The 22,593-nt window shown below is 35.5% G+C and overlaps 2 protein-coding genes across 2 annotated transcripts; one reads left to right on the forward strand and one right to left on the reverse strand.

Annotated features, from left to right (window-relative positions):
* The first annotated feature begins 104 nt into the window (after window positions 1-104).
* Window positions 105-3,394, forward strand: GLRX2 (glutaredoxin 2). Its single transcript, XM_009285313.2, has 4 exons — window positions 105-250; window positions 414-483; window positions 1,966-2,142; window positions 2,712-3,394. The coding sequence occupies exons 2-4, from the start codon at window positions 421-423 to the stop codon at window positions 2,829-2,831; spliced, it is 360 nt and encodes a 119-aa protein (XP_009283588.1). The 5' UTR covers window positions 105-250; window positions 414-420; the 3' UTR covers window positions 2,832-3,394.
* Window positions 3,395-3,571: 177 nt separating this feature from the next.
* TROVE2 (TROVE domain family member 2) lies at window positions 3,572-22,451 on the reverse strand. Its single transcript, XM_009285312.1, has 9 exons — window positions 22,416-22,451; window positions 17,214-17,813; window positions 16,483-16,703; window positions 16,086-16,232; window positions 14,454-14,591; window positions 14,030-14,146; window positions 13,185-13,298; window positions 11,905-12,051; window positions 3,572-10,621 (listed from the first exon to the last, which is right to left on the reverse strand). Exons 2-9 carry the CDS (start codon window positions 17,791-17,793, stop codon window positions 10,469-10,471), a joined length of 1,617 nt encoding a protein of 538 aa, XP_009283587.1. The 5' UTR covers window positions 17,794-17,813; window positions 22,416-22,451; the 3' UTR covers window positions 3,572-10,468.
* Between the last annotated feature and the right edge of the window lie 142 nt (window positions 22,452-22,593).

Raw genomic sequence — 22,593 nt, forward strand, 5'->3', positions numbered from 1 at the left:
TGGGGCCCGGCTGGCATCGGGACGTGCAGGCCTCGGAGCAGCACGCCTGCGGGACCCGCTCCTTTAATGAAAACGAGCGTGGTGCCTTCTGTTGGAGTCGGGTTGTGGCGTTTAATACAGCCCGGTGTCAGATTAGACACTTGCATCTGTATTATCATTGGGGAAAAAAAGTATTTCTTTCGTAAAGGCAGCCGTTTTGGTTATTATTCTAGTCTGCAATATCCATCTCTCTTCATCTTCTTGCAGGCATGTAAGAACTAGTATGACTGTAGGTATAGCGGCTGAAGTAAGCTTACGTGTAATGGAGAAATTGCATTAAATATTTAAACAAAACAGTATGAAGCTAACCATTAGTTTGTGAACTATAAAATGTGTCATTTGTTTGAAAGCTCAAATATCTAATTTCTTTTTAGTTTTAGAATGGGGAATAGTCTGCCTACTTCTGTAGGATTGTCTAATGATGCTGCTGTGAATCAAATACAGGTAACATTATTTATGCAATTCTTATTTTCAACATTTCTAAAATCCATAATTACTTAAAAGCTCTTCTGATTTACACAAAGAAATTCTGTAAATAGTTCTGCATGTTGAACCTGATTCCTATGTTTAGTAAGTAATACTGGCAGCATTGTTTACCCACAGCCCTGGAAACTGATCTTCCTAGGCTGCGTCCATTTTACATTTTTTCAGACCTTTACTCAAATTCAGTACTATCATTTCTGGGGATTAAACTTTGTAAAACGACTGATATCAAGTAAAGTAAATATTTAAAGAGTAAGTTGGTTTTTAAAGTAAGTTTACTGATACCAAGTGACAGCCTGAAATCACCTTGAATTTACAGTAAAGTAATAGGGGTATTTCTTTCTCCCACTCGGAACTGTTTTTGTCACTCTGCTTGCCACCGGCACATCCTGTTTGCCTTACAAGCAGGGAAAGCTGTACTAAATAATTCAAGGAGAGGCAGCTTATTTGGCAGACTGGAGGAGGTCTGTGACTGCAGAGCAAAAGAGGGTTCAGGGTTGGCACCATTGCATGGCAGTCACACCACATGCTCCATAATCATTCTGCTCAGTTTTGGAGTCAAGTGCAGGTCATACACAGCTTCATAGGTGCTAGCTGTGCTTCTGGTAGAGATCGTTAATGCCAACTCTCTTCTATTTCTCTGCTCCCACAAGAAGATCATAGCGTTCCTGAAAGTTAGATACCGCTAAGTTTTAACTGATTCCAGGCATTCTACTCAAAGAATAGAGCATACCTTTTACTGAAAAGCTTAAGTGGAGCAGGAGAAGTCACTTTATCTCCCATGTAGTTCTGCAAACTGCTGAAGTTGCGCCTCACTGCCTACTGCACTTGTGCACAGATGTTCTTTGGGATCTGGCCAAGTGCAACTGCACTTTTTCAGGTCGAGAGTCTGACTTTCTTGGAAGTCAGGTAGGAAGCAATTTTTTTTCTGATGTGAAAGTATGGGTTGTATCCCTAAAGGAGGTGCTAGGCCAACACAGAGGTCTTCAAAACAAATGTAGGGTGGATATGTTTTGCACCCACCATACAGGTGATACCTTCTTGACAGATGCCTTGATAGAAGTCACTGTTCTGCTCCTTGTTTTTAAAAAAAAGTAGTTCATTCTTCGCCTTAAGATTCTTCTGCCTCTAGACTAGAAGTAGGGAAGATTTAGAAGCTAAACTAGCTTTTCACTTTACCTTAAACAACTGAAAATAAACTACAGTGTTTTTGGAAGATTCTTCAGAATTAGCCAGCCATCGCTGTAGCATGGCTGGGAACTCCTCAGTTGTCCCTGTTAAAAATACCTCAGAAAGCCTTTACAGAGAGTAATTTTACTGTATTTGTTACCATAATAGCAGATTTTTAACTTCTGTATTTGTTTTCATGACTGTTCGATACTGTTAAAATACACTGACTTAAAAACAAAGCACGCTGACTTGAACATTCTTTTGAACATATAGGAGATTATTTCAGGCAACTGTGTGGTGATTTTCTCTAAAACAACATGCTTCTACTGCAAAATGGCAAAAAAACTTTTTGAGGGTATGAATGTAAATTATACAGCTGTAGAACTGGACGTGAATACAAATGGAAGTCGGTTCCAAGACATTCTTGAACAGATGACTGGTGGCAGAACAGTAAGTATATTTTCTTACATGTAACAAGTAAAGTAAGAACATAGACTACACACGTTCCTCATGGGTTATGACCATACCAAATTCTTCTTTTTTTTTGAGATAAATAAACTTGGGATACAAGCTCCTAAATTATAAGACAAAGTACTGCAGAAGGGTTCTGTACTGTCTTTTCCTCTTGAGACCCTCTGGCTATCCCTCTGAGGTGATCTCTTCCATACTGCCACTAAGATAACTGAAGTATCAAAGTCAGTTTTCATCTGTGTAGGTATATTTAATCCATTGTGTTTAACACTTATCTTGTAATTTCTTAATTTTATATAGTCTCACTTGACTCAATTATTTTAATTTATTACAACCTCCCATACAGTGACTTTATCCCACTTTTGAGGGGCACATGAACAGCTTCCCATTTCTGTAAATATTATGGAAACATATGAACCGTACAGCAATATTGTACATGCATAAGTGAGAACATAACTATTGTGTGTATACTACAGTCCACGTGGGCTTGCTTAGTTTTTTATCTTTTTTCCAAGAAGTAACTAACGCAATTTTCATTTTCTTGATAGGTCCCAAGAGTGTTTGTCAATGGGACTTTCCTTGGAGGTGCGACAGATACTCAAAGGCTTCATGAGGAAGGCAAACTGCTTCCATTAGTTCATCAATGTCAGCTGAAAAGAAAATCCTGAACAGCCATCTAGCTTAGTTTAGTCTTCCTTTGTATAAACACAGTTTCAGACAAGTTAGAAGATCGCAAAGATACACTGCATCAGCTGGACTCAACAACTTCAAGCCATGGATTTCTGAATTGTAGATCATTCTCTGACATGGAGTTTATGGACTTGGCAAATTACTTGGTGACCTTGCCTCAGCTCTACCACAACCAAAACGGTGATTAAAAACATTATGTAACTCTTGGGGCTCTAAGTGTGAGATAGTGATGTCATTTTATTGCTATTACATTCTGATACTATGCTTTGGAGAAGTATAGACTGTACAAGAAGAATCCTGTGGGGTTTTTTTCTGCAAAGCTTGCTAGCTTTGTTCCGACAGTTACAATAAATGGTCAGTTTAATTTAATGGTTCCTTTAAATTTAATTCTTCTCTGAATGTCAAGCTGTAATCATGAAGAAAGTATGAAGCAAAACAAGTTTGTAGTGATATTGCTGTATGCATGTCTGCCTCTCTTACATGTCAGTGTCTGATCACCTAGCTACCAAATTGTATGGGAATAAAGATTCTTGCAGCTTTAGAGGGTAGGTAATTGCTTTCATCTTTACTCTACACTATGAAGTATCAGTCTATACAGTGTCACATTCAGGAATATCCTTCTAGGGGAGCCAGACAGCTCCCTGTCACTAAACTGTGCAGCTACAAACTACATTATGATCAATCCAACACTATTATGAAACTTAAGACCAAGTAAAATGGGTCTAATATGCATAGAGTTTATTTAGTACTTAAATTCTACAGTCAGAATGCAGTTTACTAGCAATTTTAACTTGCAGTTAAATGTCTAAAAGAAATGTCTAAAATTCAATAGTTTCAGTACAATGTACATCCAAAGCCAGACCAGGCAATGCCAAGACTCTTGGTTATTTCAAGAAAGTTCATATGTAAGTAGAAAATTATATCCCATTCTTGAGTAAAAGGGACCATCACACTACTAAAGATGCACAGTTTAGAATAAAAACATTAGTCAATCAAGTTTTACTCACTTCTTGTGAATAAGACTCCTGTTATTTCCGTTGCTTTCAGCACTGCATGCACCTAAACTACTTTTTTCCCCTCAAGGGAAAAAAGTGTCACATTTATCTTCGACTCCATATAACTAGAACTGTAAGAGTATCATGTAAATTTGACAGCTTCATTTTAGTGATGCGGGTTTGAAATAAGTTTAAACTGCATCATTGTAGAAAGTCTTTAGTATACCGTTGCCTGCACTGTGCATCTTTAACATGTAATGAGCTATTTAAACACACTGACCTCGTTATATTTTTATCATTGCTGTTTACTGTATTTTGCTAGTTTCATCACTGCCTTATTAAAATTTTGTTTACAAGGACACACTCAAAGTAAACACACACAAATGTGCATCTCTCCCTAAATTTATACTTAATAAAGCAATTTATTTTGCACATACAGTGGTAACCAAGTATTTTTCTCTGTGTTGAATTCTTCGGCCAGTTGTGTTTTCTCAGAAGTTTAACAATAATTTTGCACCTGAAAGCTGGTAAATCCATCATGTAAAAATAATAGTATGCAAAGGATTTTTTCAAAGACCTTTTCATTTTGTTCCCTGTGGAAAAAAAAAAAAAGTCCCAAAACAGTAGTCTAAAATAACCCTTTGAGTTTTAAGTTTCAGAATGCCCAGGGCATTGTCACTTAAGGCAATATTCTATTCCAACTGAGAAAACATGCTGTATGCCTGCAGATCCAAGTGAGTGCCCATTTATTAAAGAAGATGTGTCTTAAGGCACTCAAAGGGTTAATTATGTTTCTTTTTACCCATATTAAGGCTCCCCATCCAAATAGTTTCTCATTAATTTTGTATCATTTCATAGAAAGTAGCAGCAAGACAGTGCCTTCATTACTGGATGGCACAAAGCCATGTTATGTTTAAGTTATTTAAACATGATATGGCAGTTAAAAGTGTGGTTCTACTCTAGAAAAAAAAGGGACTCAAAAATAGTCATTAAAAATGTCCATATTTTTTGCCTAGCATTGTCTCCGGACAAAGCTGTTTATCTTACAATAATGCTTGCCCTGGGATCTGAATGTTAAAAATTATCCACTGAAAGATTCTGTACTTACACTTAAGACATACCTGCTCATCCAGCTTAAATACCACGCTCCTAAGAAGCGTGAGAAGCTGGAAACAAACATCAAGTTACTTAACTAAGCAGACAGAGCTGTGAATGTGCCCATCTGTTGCTTCTTTATACAGAATTATTTTTAAAGAGTAGAACTGCACTTTTATAGGAGAATGGAATAGAAAAGACCTTTTATTTGTAACTAGTTGTGCTTAACTCTAAGAAGCTGGTAACATTGGGAAAACAGCTATTTATATTCATTATTTGTTAATGAAGCATTTGTAAAAGTTCTCAACATACCACATACATATATGCAAATATATATATATTTAAACTTAAATTCAGAATGCAGAAATACCTAAAGAAACCAAGCTTTACAGTATCAAAATTATAAATCCAAATGTAAGCACACATATTTAAAGACACCATACTTTCTGCTGAAATTAGCTGATCTTAAATCTTAGCTTTCAGAGCAGCACATACATAATACACTGTCCTAGTGTTTTACCTTTCCCCCCGTAACTCTTACTCAGCAATGTTGTACACTAGACTGTATCACAGTAAGAGGAAATCTCTACCATTCCAGCAATAAAGTCATTAAAACAGCTTGCTTACAGCATATTTGTCTGTGAACCACTGCAAATAGCAAAATAAACCTATAAACTGATGAAATGCTTAAAAAAAAAAAAGATTAAAAGCACACGCAAAACAAATGATTCTTTGCTTAGGTTTACTTCTACATCCTATTCTTTGAAGATTTTCTCTAATCAATACTGCAAAGAAGCTGCCCATTTATCCAGAATATTCATTTAAATGTTTCCCTAACTCTGCATATAACAGCAGCTTGGTAATATTTAACAGAATGGAAGGCTCCAACCTGCAGAACTAATTCTAGAAAAGCTTTAAATTTGAAAAGCCAATTTTAAGCGGTTACTTTATAAAAATAAAGCCATTCACAGGCAGATGTTGGATTTTTGTAAAGTATACTTTTGTCACTGATCTTTACACAAAGTTTTACCAAAAATCTGATAGATACAGCAAATTAAATGCTTTATAAGAGATTTATATAATCAAAGGAAGGAAAAAATTTATCCAGTTTTTTAAAATTAAGATAAATACTATGACATCAGTTCTGGTGTAAGTTATTTAGCTAAGCTAGCATGCTCAATGACAGCAAAAAGGCAGAAGAACAGGGGCAAAAAAAGGAATGGATGAGAGCTTCTATGGGAAAAGAGATTCAAGTATAGGCCTGAGGTGACAAGGAGATGGGAAAGGAGGAAAAAGCCAACATTAACACAGAGAAGGAAGGGCAAAGCAAAAAGGTAAGACAAGAAACAAAATAAATGGAGCCAATGGAACCAATACTAATGCTTCTGGTACGGTGGCTATGAGTTATGGCTGTGATTAAGCAGCACAGCATTTTGCAATGGAAAAAATACTTTCCTAGTGTTTTTACAGACAGAACCATTATTAAAATACATTTCCAAAACTGCTGGTGTATTTTTTATGCCAAGAATATCTACTTCGTTCAATAGCCTTTTAAAGCCATACCCATTTATAGGCCCCAATTAAACAACAATGAAAAAGAACAACACAACCTCCCTAATGACTCATGTTTAACAAACAGGTTTAACAGTAGTTTTAAGCAGCAAGATATTTTAGGGTCAGTTATTAGTGGCCCTCACATAGTGGGCACTTAGACTGGCCCTGCTGACTTCAGATCTATACCTGCTTTTAGATTTCTCTTTTTTAAACACATAGGATTGTAGGTAAAGACCCCGTATTTTGCCTGTAATCTAATTCTACAAGCATCCCAAACTCTCCTCCTCCTTGCTACAGGTCTAAAATTCCCGACATGAAATTCTATTTCTTGGCAAAATTAGTACCGTGTTTATTCAATTTATTACACAATGCTGATGTATGCATTGCATGATTTTTAAGAAATCGAGTGCCTTCTGCCCTCTCCACATTCTTGATTGTATCCCTTCCATGAAGAAACCTGACCTCTGATGTTCATTCGCTACAGCCCTTCATTACAGAAGAATGTTTTACCTCTGCTGTGCTCCCAACCATTACATCCTTTTCTTCTTTCTTAAAGCTAAAGTGCCTGAACGTTATAGTCTTAGACATAATAGTCTAATACTTAAGAATTGTTAAGGGGGTCACAGTGAAGTGGCAGTCAAACTGAAAGCCTATTAATTCTGTTAGATATTGGGAAACCTGCATTCACCCGGTCTACAGTTGCACTCTGCATTTAGACTTTTTTTTTTAATTAATGTTTTGAATAAAATTAACTATCTTTAAACTTGTCCCTGTTCAATTTTTACTGGTAAACTGCAGTGCACAATTACAGCCCCATTTTTGTTTTGTTAGTCAGTGTTCCTCCAATACAAACAACACTATTAACTTGAAAGAGTCAGTCTCCTCTTTGGTGAAAGGGTTTGGTGAAAGTTATTTATTGTATACTGAACTAATGCTTAATAACTTTGTCTTAGCTCGCTCATTTATTTTTTAAAAAACATTACAGTAATTATTGCCTCTTTACATGTCCAGATATCATTTTGGAAATTATCAGTTCAGTATCTAAAGACTAAAATCAGGACAAATTTATGTTATGGCAAATGAGTCATGCTGTCCCCTAAAACTCAGTATATGGGCAGATAAAAAAGATCCAGTCTACGGAAAAGGAATATGCAGCATCATTCTTCTATGCCTCTTACTGCAAGATAATAACAAAACCAGACCAAAAACGGTAGAAACAAAGGTCAACACACTATAAAGTTTCAGCTGTCAGCATTTACTTCAGTTTCCCCTCTCTGAAAATCTTAAAGGAGGAGCAGATGACAACATGATCTCATTGGTGCTAGTTTTACATCGGATAACCAAACCACTTAGAATATTCTAACAAGATTTTTTAGTACAGAGATATGGTAAATATTGGGAGCATATTACGTACTCCAGCAGGGATGACTATCTTTAACACAGTGCATAGCTATCCAGTGTCAATAGATACAGGGAGCTACATTTTCTCTAAGTTCTACTGAAAAGTTCATCTTCACTTACACTCTAATTCAAGGAATTGTATTTTAAACTGGACTGCTTTCAAAGATGCAACACTACTATAACCGTTCAATCTGTTAGTAACTAGTCTAATCTTTTACTTGCAGTAAATTTATGCAATTAACTGCACAAAGTTACTTGAAATACCTGTTTAAGTTTTCATTTTATATTTAGTCCAAAATATTGCCTATTACTTCACAAATACTACTCCAAATAAGAAAAAGTACTTGCAAAAGATACTTAGCTATCAGTTATTTTCAACATCTCTAGCTTAGAAGGAAACACCTAATCAGATGTTTGACTACTGTGTAATTTAAAACACATTACTACCAAAAACAACCCCAAAACATCAGTGCATTTACTTGAAATAATTATTAACATGTATTGAGCAAATGAGTTTACTCCCCATATTCATGGTGTTTATTTAGAAAGGAGACTAAAAGTGGTAAGAGATTTTTCATAAGAAATGGCTAATTTTCTTTTTCAAACTCAAAGTGCTATGTCTCAGCTTTTGTAGGAACACTTGTTTTTTCTAGATGTCACCTGACAAGCTGGTGGCAGTCCTGTATTCTTCAAGCATTCTATCAGAGCTGTATCGTAAGAGCAGTGATAATTCAGAAGTAACTACATTCATGTCCACTGAAAGGTAACATTCCTACCATCAGTTCTTTAAGCCATGGTTTTAATGTCAGAAAAGGCTATCCTCGCTGTTCTGATTTATTAAGGTAGAGTATAAGTATGTTAGCAGAATTCCTTCAGTAACATGTAACCTCACATTTTAGCACCAAAAGAGATATCCATCCTACAGAAAGCAAACTTTGAATTTATAATCAAGATGTACGAGGCATAATGAAAAGTGTTACAAGTATCAAAAGTATAATATGAACTTGAATTTTACGTTTAAAAGCTTGGGGTTTAGGCAGAAAAATATGGTCTTACATGTCATTTACCACAACTGGGTTGTTTTTATAAATCATAATTATTTTCAAATTAACATCAAATTCACTGTTTAAAACAGCCAGAATTAGCATAAAAGAGGTTGACATACAAATGTCTTAGGGGAAGTTGTAAAAGCATCACTAAAAAACCTTTCTCATCTTCTAAGATTGTGGAAATCTTTTAACTTCCCCCCTATACACACATACATAAAAACAACCACACAGAATTAAATACATATACACATGAATTGCTATCAATTCCTGTTCCAAAGTGATGAAATTCACTAGCTTTCTCCTTATTTACTCACACTCTTACAATCAGACAAAAAAAAAAAAAAAGAAATCCAGTTTCTATCACTTCCTAAACAAGATTTTGAGAACATGAAGGAGGCAACTGTACAGTTCATAAATTTTTTTAAGAATTGGTCACTATAAACTGGAGGTAGTTTTGAAAAATGTTAGCTTGAATTAATTTACGAAATCAGAAGTAACGTTAATCTACAAAAAGATTTTTAAAAGATGAAATGCTCTCCTGTTAGGAAGATTGTTTCTGTATCATTGAATACATTCTTTTGAAGAAAATGTAGCTTTTTGTTTCTGGTTGTTAGCACTCAGCTTTCAAAAGCAGGCCAAGACACATGCACTTGTTGATCTTCCTCATTGAAAGTGTGCTGATGCTTCCTGAAGTTGTAACATGGACTGAATGTGGCTTCCCAGCCATTTCCAAGGTCTTTTTCTACTAGAAACAGTTTTTAGAACCTCCTGTAAAGCGTATTAATTCTAAAATAGTGCTTCTGAAACTGCATTGTACAGAAACTGCCCCTCAATTTATCTAAAGAGAATTACACTTTACTCCTGAAAACCCAAATGATAATCTAGGTAGAAAAAAGATTAGCGTGAGCTCTTCCACTTTCAGTTTTATCAGTATAAAATTTCACTGGGTAGCTTTTATACTGCATCACAGTCACATGGTCTCATACGTGCCAGAAAATACTTCTTTTGTAGATTTGAAGCGTAACAATGGAAACTGCTGAACCTTAGTAATTTGTTTAAAATAGAAAGATTAAAAAAAAGCCCAAAGAAAAATCCCTCTCAAAAAAGTTGCTGTTAAACTGACATTATTAAAAATACCAACCCCACTTTTCTTCCTGCCCCATCCTAAGAGTAATTCATCAATTTATTCTTGCAAACAAGCATTCCACAGCAACGGGGGAGGGGGGGAAATTAAAAATCTCTCAGTATTTATAATCTATTATAAATGAAATTAAATTATTTATTGTGTAACCCTGTAGCTACTTTTAGCAAACTTCCCACTGTTATTTCAAATTGTGTGCAACAGGAAAAAAGAGAAAAGAGATTTCTCATCTGCTTTTCTTGTTTTCCCTTCACAAAAAGGTAACATTCTGATATGTATATAATGTGCCATATTCTAATAAAGTATATTTGGCTGGGAGTTCCCAGGGTGAAGTCTGTTGCCAGCAATGGACCCACTGGGAAGAGCAGATGCCTAGAAAATTAAATCAAATCCAAAGTGAAGTTTCGAATAACATCCAAAGCTCCTGTATCAAAGCCACATATATCCAACATGCCTCTGTCGTCTGGATCTGCGATTGTAAAACCATTTGAGGTCATTCCACAAACAATCAATTTAGCAGGAATACCCATTTTCTAGAGGAAGGACAAAAAAAAAAATCAGAACACGCATATACAGTAACTTAAACATGGCAGAGGGCCAAATCTTGCTATGTTGCTTGCATAAACCACTGTCTGAACAGGCATACTGATAGAAACTAGATATGCCATAACCAGAATTGCAGACTGCCTGTTAACATTGTACTTAACCTGCAGTAGATATATTTAAATAAATGGAAATAATTACAATGAGGTACATTAGCACAACTTTCCTGCAATACTAAGATTTATGGATTATTTCAAATGCAAACATTGCATTTGCTATTCTGCAGTTCATTCTGAGAGAAAACTTTCAATAATAATTACCAAATCATCTAATAGGAGTCAAAGAGTGTGGTTTTGTCTAAGGCAAGGATTTCCAATGTTGGCTGAACAAATACAACAACTGTGGCCTGGACAATTCTGCTAAATTAGCTGAATTTGCAGGTTAGTAACCTGTAAGGTAAAGCAAAGCAAGTGGCATGAAGGCCAGAGTACAGGAACTCTTTGTTTAAGGAACAAATTTAGGAATGGGAGCTAATCTCAACTAAGAAAACTAAAACACAGTGGGCAAGTTAAAGATTTTTGGTATTAATTTCAACTGGGTGGACACGATATGAAGATTAACGTCCATACATACATGCTTGCCAAAGAGTATTTTTTGTAGTTTAAAAAATAGTTCCTTTAAAGCATAAAAGATTTCTTGCTGATTAAGTAAGAGTTTCTAATAGCAATGTGCTTGGAGAAGGTATTTTTCTTAGTTCTATTTTGAAATTATGAAGCTGCACAGCTTAGAGTAGCCCCTTTAAAATACAATGAGCTTTCTTCACGAGATACTATCACCTATTGACACCTTCCCTACAGGCTTATCTTCATTACTTCATTTAAACTTTGTGGTATCTAATGCAGACATCAAAGTTAAATTTAATTCTATGAGCCAAATTTCATTCTGTAAGAACTATAAAAAACTTAATAAATTATATATAGAATGCAGAAATGCACATATTCCCTGAATACCAAACAAATTTTCATTGATATTGCAGTACATGGAGCAGGGTAGGATAATTACAAATCCTTTTAGCAATTCAGTGGTTTTACATAGGCACAACTAGTGCAATATGTGCACTAATTCTGCCTAACTGCAGAATATATCAGTTTTTAACAATATATAATTATTTACTGGAAAAAGCCACAACTAGTTCAGTCTCTAAAACATTTTTAGAACTGGTATTTACTTTGTACTGTATTCATCAATTATAAACAGTCAGAGGCATATTTACCTCCCTGTACTCTCTAAGAGCTGTTGCAGGATGAGTATTTCCAGCAAAGGTCTCGTTATCGGTAAATACAATGAAGACATCAGCAGCTGTCTGAGTTTTTTGAGCCCATATCATTGGAAGGGAACAATCAGTGGTACCCATTGGAATCTTAAAAGGAAAAAAAAAAAACGTGGAACACATTAATACAGAAATTAGTAAAACACAGAAAAACTACTTCTTATGTAAGCTTCATGTTTTATCACACACAGAGGCTTCTTTGTTAATGTCCTGGTTTTGGCTGGGATAGAGTTAATTTTCTTCCTAGTAGCTGGTACAGTGCTGTGGTTTAGATTTAACATGAGAATAATGTGATAACACACTGATGTTTTAGTTGTTGCTAAGCAGTGTTTATACTAAGTCAAGGACTTTTCAGCTTCCCATACACTGCCAGAGAGGAGGGGCACAAGAAGCTGGGCGGGGGCACAGCCAGGACAGCTGACCCAAACTGGCCAAAGGGATATTCCATACCATGTGACATCATGCTCAGTATATAAGCTGGGGGAAGGCTGGCCGGGGTGGGGGGAGAGTGCTGCTCAGGGACTGGCTGGGCATCGGTCGGCAGGTGGTGAGCAGTTGCATCACCTCTTGTTGTTGGGGATTTTTTTGTTTGTTTTGCTTTGTTTTTTCCTTCCTTTGTTCCTCTCTCTCTCTCGTTGTTTTACTTTCCATTACAATTTATTATTGTTGTTGTTTATTATTATTGTTGCTCTATTATTATCAATTAATAAACTGTTCTTATCTCAACACATGAGTTTTCTTACTTTTGCTCTTCTGATTCTCTCCCCATCCCACCAGGGCAGGGGAGGGTGAGCGAGCGGCTGTGTGGTGCTCGGTTGCCGACTGGCGTTAAACCACGACAGTTAAACAACAGTTCACTTACTCATTTAATTTCAGTTTTGTCCAGGGTTTTTTAATTTGATTTTTTAAATATTGTTTTCAAACTAACTCATTGTGACCTAACACTGCCATTCTAAATTGCAATGTTTAATATCCACCAGTTGAAATAATGACATTTGCTGGACTTCAAATAAAAGGGAGAAAAAAAAATCCAGTGTTCTACTATACAGATACAGACTAAATACAGTCCTAGAATTGATTACAAAGAAAATACAATGTAACTGCTGAGACTTCTACACTCTGACATTAGCAACAGCTATTTCCTAATTTTGGGGGTTTTTTTTGGGTTTTGTTTGGTTTTTTGTTGGGTGGTTGGTTTTTTGTTTTTTTTTTTTTTTACATACTTCATACATTTTCACTAATACTTGAGGTAATGTCATATCAGCTGTCACTGGGCAAGGGACCATTTCATGTGAAAAGGCAACAATATGGGAATCCTTCTCAGTACGTGCTACAACCTGAGAAAAAGGAAGACAAAAAATAATTTGGTTATATTATACAGAATTTTTAATGTCTGAATCAAGGCATTTCCTACCAAACACACAACATGACATATCCTTCTGTATTTAAGTCACCATGACTCCCCATATGCACTAACACTTCACTCTACACTTTAAATATTCTGTAATATTACTGCAAATAATCATTGCAAAAATCAGAGCCAAAGAATTGCTCTAATTACTGTAACTAAAGATACTTCCATATTTCTTCTCTCCCCTAACTTATGTTAGTGACATAAAACACTAAACATTTTTAAACAACAACAAAAGTTTGACTCCTCCATAATATAAATAGACAAGAAGCTTCAGAATATCAAATTGAGGAAACTGATTGTAATACAAATGTACACAAGAATTATCCCAAAATTTCTTAATCCAGTCTGTATTATTCTACGAATACTTCTGAAAAAAACTAAAAATGTATTTTCAGCTAAGGTAAGTGAAAAAGCAGCCTTGACCACTTTGATTTATACTGGAAACCAACTTCTTCAAATTGACCTTTCTGAATTTGGTTGCCAGTAGCTTTAAGCATCTGGTCTACCACTGAAGCACAAAGTCACATCTTCTGTACCCAAAAAATACTGCAAGTACGTTTCTTTCCGATTTCTAACCAGCTTTAGAGCACCTTTGTATCAAAAGAGCAGCTCAAGCTGCAAATAGTTATAAAGAAAAGAAGTTTAATTGCTCACCATACACATTGCTGCTGCAACTGTGCTAGCATTGAGCACGCTGCCCAAAACTTTTTGTGTCATTGATGCACTGACATCAACTGCAAGTAAGAAGCGTTTTCCTGTTGGTTCAACTGTCTAAAAGGTAAAAAGAAAACAAAGAAAATAGGTACACATAATTAATATATTAATTTCTTCTTCCTTCTTCTGCTTTCAACCCTAGAAGTGGGGCTTTTTTTTATTCTTTCTGTTGAACAATAATGTTGCCAAAAGCTGAATATACGATGAAGTTTTGATTCTTTGTTTAATAAAATCCCAATTCCTAAGATTTTTGTTATAAAGTTTCAAAATTGTCATCCACCTAACAAACTTTTCTTCATCATTTTATAAGCTTTCAGGAAACAGAGAGTTCTTAAAAAGCTTAACAACTGAAGAACTATATTACCTTGAAAGTTTTGTAAAACGAGGCATCTAAAGCTTCTAAAATGTCTTCATCAGGACGCCACCAAAGCTTCCCTCTGCTTCCATGTCCAGCTTTATAGGTTTCTAATGCAACCAAAATGTGGAACGGATGTATTCTACCCTACAGGCAAAAGAAATCAACAGTAAGTTTTTGAAAATCTGAACTCCTTAAAAAAAAAAGTAACAAACTAAAACTAAGACTAAGATCCTACTACAAAAATCTCTGTTTTAGTATATTGTTACTTTAAATTTCTTAAAATTTGAAGAGTTCATGCAGTCTTTACATAGCTGTTGTATGAACTGATACTTGTCAGTTACTGGTAATGGATCTCACTCCCTTTCTAGAATCCTCCAGTGAATTCCAAATGTTGTCTTATGCCATCGCCAGAATTTTGGTGAAATTTCACAGCTCTATCTATGATTGTCTAGTGCTATTTTCTATCACAGGCTTACAGTAAGAGAAAGTCCCTGTCCTGCTGAGGGGAAACGAGTTGAGATAGGAAAGGAACATACTTAAAACTAGTTTTGTATCAGATACGGTAAAACTGGACAAAGAAACTATTTTCAGAATACAGCCTTCATTTTCCTCTTACTGTAAGAAGACAGTCCAAACATTTTCTTCTTTTTTTGCTTTCCCTACATAAACCAAATCAGTGGCTGCCGCATGCTAAGTATTCTAAACCATATCTTTGCTTTACTGATTTATCAATATCTTGTTATCTTTTTCCTCAAGGGGAGTTTCAGTCATTAATCACTACCAGCAGCAAACCTTAGCAAATCTGAATGCCTGTCCAGTGTCTTTCTTCCATCAAGGTTTTGTGCCACCATCTTTGCTCTCCCTTCTCCAGTGCCTCAGTAACTATGTATGATTAAAGAAGAAAACAGAAAGGGAAGAGCAGTGGGATGGGAAAAAAAAGACCTACTGTTGTTCTTCTCAATGCAGCTATGGTCTTGAAGAAGTTAGATGTCCTAATTATAATCTCCCCAACTCACAAAACTATTAGAAAAAGCCACTTGTCTTCTCTATCTCCCATTACATTCCTGAAAATTTTGTTCTTCCTTTGGGGAACCCTCTTTTCCCCCTCATTTTCTTACCTCTGATGGATAGTAAAGCAATCTGAAAGGAGAAAGTCTCCTTGTTCAGTCTTCTTTTTCCTCTCAGCTGCTATGCTAATTTCTTAATTCACTTCCTAGGATCCTACACAAGTGACTTCCACTCAATTTCTAAGCTTGTATTGCTGATTCTAAATTACAAGACTCAGAAGCAACGGATGAACCCAACAGGCAAAGCTTGCCACAGCCCTCATTTAAGAAAATATCCTAGCTGTCAGTATACTTAATTTGTTTAAAAATTTCAGAAATATAGCTGTCAGTATACTTAATTTGTAGAAAAATTTCAGAAATAGAGGGGGGGGGGAGGAACAAATGAGAAATTATAAATGCAAGTTTTAAAATAAAGGTGCAGGTATTCCACTGCAGCTTTTTTAAAAGAAAAAACTACACATTTCCTCCAAAGAACATTGCTTTTATTTTGTAAAGAGGTTGCCTGAAGAAATACAGTTTAGGAAGAGATTAAAAACCACAAAGGTGGCACTGATTATGAAAAAGTTCTTACCTTTTTTAGCAGTTTCTCATTTCTCAGTCTTTCACATACTATCGCCACTTCTGAACCTCGTGGTTCAAGCACCGAATTTGCTGTCAGTTTTCCTAAATTTCTCAACAATACAGAAATGGACATCTCCTTCAGCAATGCCTTCCAAACCTATGATCAAAGAAAGAGAAGGGAAAAAAAAGAAAAGATCCCCAAGCCACAAGAACTGACATCTGTACACTAAATAAGCGTATTTTAAAATAAACATACAAGTTATATGAAGATCTTCATTGTTCTAAATTAGCTACTTGGGTAAATAACTTGAAAAACAGCAGAAGGGCTATTTTTTATGGAAATCTAGACTTAAGACTCTGAAAAGTGTTACTCTAAAGAGAATACAAAGCTAATGAAGTTTACCTACCTCTTTAGATTTCAGATGGTTTGTCAGGAGATGCTCTCTAACTAGACCATATTCCTCTATTAAATGAGTAACTTCCAATTCATCTTTTGTGCGTTTTACTTTCTCCACAGCCTCCAGATACTTTAAGAGTTTTTCAGTCTCAGCAGAAATTGCTTTGTCTTTATAAGCCTCTTGGACATCTTTCCACCCTTTGGTAATATATTTAGTGACTACAGCAATTCCTATTGAAAAGAAAAGTATTTTCCAAGCAGGATTACCGTCTTTATACTGGCATTTATCATTCTAGCAAGCAAATGAGTTAGCAAGTTTCATTCTCAGACCTGCCAACCAGCTATAAAAAAGGTCAGCCACAGACAACTTAGAGCAGTAGTTTTAATTACTGTAGTATTCTCCTTAGAAGTAAGGAGCCTAACATATTTGAAACCAACAGATCTTCCCAAATAACGAAAAAGGTTTAATTCATCATTTGTAAGCAAATAGGATCAAATTGAGGGAATCGTATTATTTTGTCTTCTCCTGACATAAGGAAGAAAAAGAAGGAACAAACTCTGTTTACCTTGAAGATAAACAGGTCAACTTCTGATATGACCACTCACGTTTTTAAGGTGCAATTTACAGGATACCATCACTAAGAAATCAGTCTACAATGGTACTTGGGTTTCCAAAATAGTTCCACAGTAAATATAAAAGGTTTAAAACACAGTATGTTCAGGTAAATAAAAATTTATTACCTTCACTGGCAGGTTTTAGGTGGGACAACCTCAGAAGATCTTTATGAGACCAGCCACTTCTTTGTTTATATTTTGTAACTGCTAAAGCAACAGCCATGCCATTCTTTCCATTGTACCAATCTGCAACAGCTTTCCTCAGTGCACGGCCCCACATGCCACATTTCATACCCTCCTTCAGATCTTTTTTAAATTGGATGAAAGTAAAGAGATGTGTTGGTATGCAACACACCTCAGGAACAGCTTTGAACGCCGCTTGTTTCGTTTTTGCATCAGAACACTGTGAGCAAATTGCAAGAGCAAAAAGCAGGGGCTCCTGTTTTGCTGCTCTGCCTTCTTGACTAAATGTCTTTATTTCTTGAACAACTTCACAACCTCTACCCTCTTCAATCAGTCTTGTTAAAGCTTCTGCATTTTCAAAGCCCAGCTTCTGCTCCTTGATGTAATAAGTACCAGCTTCCGAACCAAAACACAAGAAACGTTGCAGTCGATTCATATCAGTGACATGCCACACATAACCACTTTCAGAGTTCGGCACCTGCTTTTCATTTAGGAGTTGCACTTGGTTTTCCTCGTCCTCCATCGTTTACACTTCCAAGAGGTCTGCTGTAACAATAACAAAGTTTATTAAGAACTATTGTGAAAACCTCATGACTCTACTCTTTTATCAATTCTTAGCAAAGTAAATGTATCATATCTACACACTTGTAATTTTTCCTTCATAAATTTAATAAGAGTATACTCTAGATGTGCAGTAATACATATCAGTTAGGGGAAAAGAAACAAAAAAATCCCTGAGTTAAAACGGTGACAAATTTATTACCTTAAAAGCAACTTAGAAACTACTTAACCCCGGTAATGGCACACAGAAAACACAGCTTGTATTATGCCCTTTTGCCACCAATATATTACACCACTTTCTTAGGTAGATTTTTGAATTGCATACTAAATTGCTCAAAACTCAGATCTTGCCCTACTCTATTTTGCTGAAGAATTGGTAATACTGACCAACTGAAGAAACATGATGCTAAAATAAAGAACTAAAATACTGAAAAACTGTTTAGTCAGAAGACTTTGGGAGAGTTTAAATATGGTGGGTTTCAGTGAGGCTTAGACAACAGCTTTTTAACAACTGACAGTAGCTCAAGAAAAATTATTATCTTTATTACAGGCTCAAATAGTCTGCTGTTTCAAATGAGATCCAAGAAAACACACAGACATAACAAATTCTGTACTGCTTTACATTTGAGCTTAAGAAGCAAAAAACAGCACAAAAATTCACAATCTTTCAGGTCTTTATACACTCTTGAGTTGCAAGAGAGTTCAGCTGTAATATTTGTAGGCAACAACACTGCTCCTACTTGGAGAACATCTAGCATGGTAAAATTCAAGCCATAACACTTGAAATGAAATAAATGCAGGGGAAATGAAATCAGCAGGGTAAGAGGAAGAAAATTTATCACCATCACTATCTCCAAAACATTAATATGACAACAATAAATTCAGTTTTCTCAGTTCTCACCAAACAATAAAAACACCAAATAACACCAAGAGGTCCTATTTAAAAAAAAAAAAAAGCACCAATAATCCACTCCATCAAACTGCATATGGATCTTAAAATACACACACACTGAAGTCTGAGCACACACAAATGACATTTCAAAGAAATCCACTTAACGATTTCTAAGTATTGCAGATATCTTCTTTTGACGTGCTTGTTTGGATACTGAAGATAAAAGCCATTTTGCTTCATTTACCAGGATAAGCTAGCACAAATAAATGTCACTAATGTAGACAAAAGATTTTTTTCCCTCAGTTTAGGCAAGTAACACACTGATTTACAAACAACTTCCCTACTTTCTCTTTGACGTGGAATCTTCCTTTCTCTGCAAGTGACTAGAAATGTTCCCTTCCTCCATTCTTGCCTATCTGCAGTGATGTGCTGTCTGCATCCAGAATTAAATAATAAATAATAATCAGCACTCCCATTATATTCTATATGCTGCTAAAATCATAAAAATAGAAGCCATATGCTGATACCTGGTTTAAAAATGCAGGTTTCAGTTAAAAACTAGCCAAGAAATATCTTTCATTGTACTATTCAGAGCACCAGTGCTCAGCCATTTTTCTTAGTGCTTAAATATTCTAACCATATTTCCTGCCAAACCAATTTAAATACACATCATGGTTGAGCCGACTTTTTCACTGACATCTGAAGCATGCAAATACACTGAAAATAACAAGCGTGATATTCACAATGCATGAATACTTTATCAGTACATTTTAATGCCTAAATACATTTTATTTCAATACATTTCAATTAGCTGGTTTCATTAAACAGTAGGTAATGTTTCGTAAGAAACATACAAAACTCAAACAAAAAATCCTGAAATCACAGTCAGCATCCATTAGTTTATTTATCAGAAAAAAATAGTACGTAGAAAGATACTGAAAAACACCATTATCTTGAAGCAAAAATAAGAATGGGAAGCATAAAGGATCATGCATGAGTAATGAGATCTCTGTATACATGAAACCTTGAGAATAATTTCTTGTTGCATCTTTCATACCCCTGCTATAATATCCCACATTAAAACGAGACTAATAGGAAAACTCTTTTCAGTCACCTATGGATTACCAAGACTTAAACTGAACTGGAAGGACCATGCCATTGGTTAAACAAAATATTTATGATCTCACTTTGCTGATTATATTAAGAAATACCAGCAGTACTTTGATTATTTTAAAGTTTTTTCCTACATTTTTCCATTTGCACAGGTTCCATCTGATATGTCCATTTTATTTTAATTCTCACTTGGAGAGTCCCACTTGTCCTCACACTCTTAGTTTTATAGTCACTAATACAAATTAGCTACCATTGTCATCACCACCCTGAGAACAGGAACAAAACCTAAATGAAATAATTATAACATTTCTAAAATTACAATAATATTTATCTAGTTTGAAATCTAGATTTATTTATAAAATACTGTAACACAAGATCAGTATTTCCATCAAAGGTACCATCCTGAAAGGCAAACAGTTCACTACTTCATTGTTACATGTGAATATGCAGTGTGATGTTAACCGTATTGTATTAAAGAAGTTTAGAGCCGACCATCAGAGAAAAAGAAAAAAATTCTCCTGCTGCACTTCTCTGTTACACCGTATAACAAACCTAACTTAGGCACGTTAAGAATGGATAATTTTTATGTTTACTTTTGTATGGACTAGGCTTTTGTATGGACTCACAGCACTGAAAAGAGGTATGTGCTAGCATTCGTAGGCTTCTGACACAAACATCCATATTTCAAAAGATAGTTGCAAATGTACATACACTTCTAGTTTTTCTGAAGCTACTTCTAGTTTTTCTGAAGCTTAGCTCTTTAATTTGCCTTCTTAGGAATATACTACGAGCTACAAAAACAGATGCTGTTACGATTTCCACCTTTTGTAAAGCTTCATTTTCACTCAGCCCTCAAAGTCGTCTTCTCAGATGGAAGATAGTATTTCACAACAGAATGAATTACCTGCAGTACTTATCCCATTAAAAATGCCTACAACAAGTCTTCTGAAACTGTTAAAGTTATTAATGCCTTCTGATAAGCAATCTAGGATACAAAACAGACTTATCTCAAATGGCTTATTGCTGCCTCAGGGATTTAAAAAGAGCCTCAAACCAACATAATCTTTTGGATCCTAATATGAATTGTAAATTCTTCAAAATAAATTTGTATTTTAAAAATTACCCTTGAAATCTGCAATAGCTGATGCAAACCAGTAATTTCACTACTGAACAGCCACACTCGAAGTATCAAATTTAGACTTCACCAGGATCTACTGGAGAAGCACTTACTCAGTGTTGAACTATTTAAATCATGTTTGCCATTTCTACTCCTGACTTGTATTTCAGCCTCACGAGTTCCCAACGCTATTTCCTCCCTCTAACCAGTCCCTCTCCTCTGCCCAGACCTCAAGCTTATTTTCTCCTTTAACACCTGTACAACAGACAACTTTCACCCTCGCAGATGGATAAATGCAAATATGTACTTAACGTATGCTCTACCATAACCCTACTCTTCATCTGCTCAGCTGCAGCAGTGAACTTGAATTTCAAACACTCATGGATGATTTATCAATGACATTCTGGCTCCATAAGCATTTCCAGTTTCTGAGCTACTTGAATGCAAACAGCAATGTGAAAAGCCTTAAAAGTCACAGACTAGATACTTTACAATGAAAATCGCTGAACTAAAATTCATGGTTGCTCACCATTATTAATGGAAGAGAAAAAACACTAAGGGAATTTTTTTTATATTCCAAACACCATGTAAATTAATCTATGAGTAAAATATGGCTTTGACTGGTCTGAACCAGCCTATACAGCACTTACAACTTGATTGGCAAGTCAGTATCTTTATGTTGCTGTACCATAACATGATTGAGTTTTGAAAGTTAACCTCTGTTATTTTCTATGACTTTTACAATTCACCCCTAGTTTTCCTAAGAAATAAAACGTCTTACAGGACAAGTTTCAGGTACATATGAAAAAAAAATACAAAAAGCACAAAGCTTTAATAGAACTACAGGTTCTAACTGAAGTTCTTAAATTTAACTGCTATGTTAACAATGATGAATCAAACTTTGTAGTGAAAACATATGGAATTAAACTTTGACCAAGTCAGATCTTTTACGAAAAAATTGCATTGACATTTTAAAGACAACACTTCAACTTGTCTTCAAAAACTTCAAAACCATATACACTCCATTCTGTAAGAAACTGCATTCTCCCACTCTGCTCTCAAAATGTTGCATAAGCATTAAACTGAAGATTATAAAGAATATCTTCTAGTTTATTGAGCAGAGAGACTATAACCATCACACTGAGCTACGGCTGTAACAAAATACACCAGCACTACAGCAGAGCTCTGACAACAACATAAGTCCTCATACTTCAGAAAATAAGCATCTCTACGTAAACAGCAATGCTAGGAGAACGTTTCCCAAATCACAAATGGCATGATCACCAGTATTATGACAGTACAGGAGATACCAGACTATATGAACCACATACTTGCTCAAAAAATTCTACTATTGAATTTGCTAAAAAGTCTATTTGCTTAAAAAAATGTGTTGACTAGAGGAAAAAGGTAGCTTAGCTGACATAGAACAAAATTACGAGGAAAAAGCATGTAAAGTCGATACCCGAAAACCTGTGCGTTTAGCTGTCAGCTTCTATAAAGACGATAAACACAAGTAACGGCGAAGCAGACGAGTAACTCCAAACGACACGCCCTTTAATCCCCTCACGGGGTTTCCAACGCCCAGGAGCCAAGCAGGAGGTGGCAATTGACAGAGATGGCCTCTCCGGACTCCTTCAACA

The sequence above is a fragment of the Aptenodytes forsteri genome, unplaced genomic scaffold (genome assembly GCF_000699145.1).
Source record: "Aptenodytes forsteri isolate BGI_AS27 unplaced genomic scaffold, ASM69914v1 Scaffold104, whole genome shotgun sequence".
In the NCBI taxonomy this organism is placed as follows: Eukaryota; Metazoa; Chordata; class Aves; order Sphenisciformes; family Spheniscidae; genus Aptenodytes; species Aptenodytes forsteri.

What these genes read in the sequence shown, in the direction of transcription:
- GLRX2 (XM_009285313.2), top strand. Translation starts at nt 421, where the DNA reads ATGGGGAATAGTCTGCCTACTTCTGTAGGATTGTCTAATGATGCTGCT. An exon ending in CTGCTGTGAATCAAATACAG is followed by an intron (nt 484 to 1,965) that starts GTAACATTATTT and finishes TTGAACATATAG; the next exon opens with GAGATTATTTCAGGCAACTG. An exon ending in AGATGACTGGTGGCAGAACA is followed by an intron (nt 2,143 to 2,711) that starts GTAAGTATATTT and finishes TTTTCTTGATAG; the next exon opens with GTCCCAAGAGTGTTTGTCAA.
- TROVE2 (XM_009285312.1), bottom strand. Translation starts at nt 17,793, where the DNA reads ATGGAGGACGAGGAAAACCAAGTGCAACTCCTAAATGAAAAGCAGGTG. An exon ending in CCTAAAACCTGCCAGTGAAG is followed by an intron (nt 16,704 to 17,213) that starts GTAATAAATTTT and finishes TCTTTTCAATAG; the next exon opens with GAATTGCTGTAGTCACTAAA. An exon ending in TTGCAGCAGCAATGTGTATG is followed by an intron (nt 13,299 to 14,029) that starts GTGAGCAATTAA and finishes CCTTTTTCTCAG; the next exon opens with GTTGTAGCACGTACTGAGAA.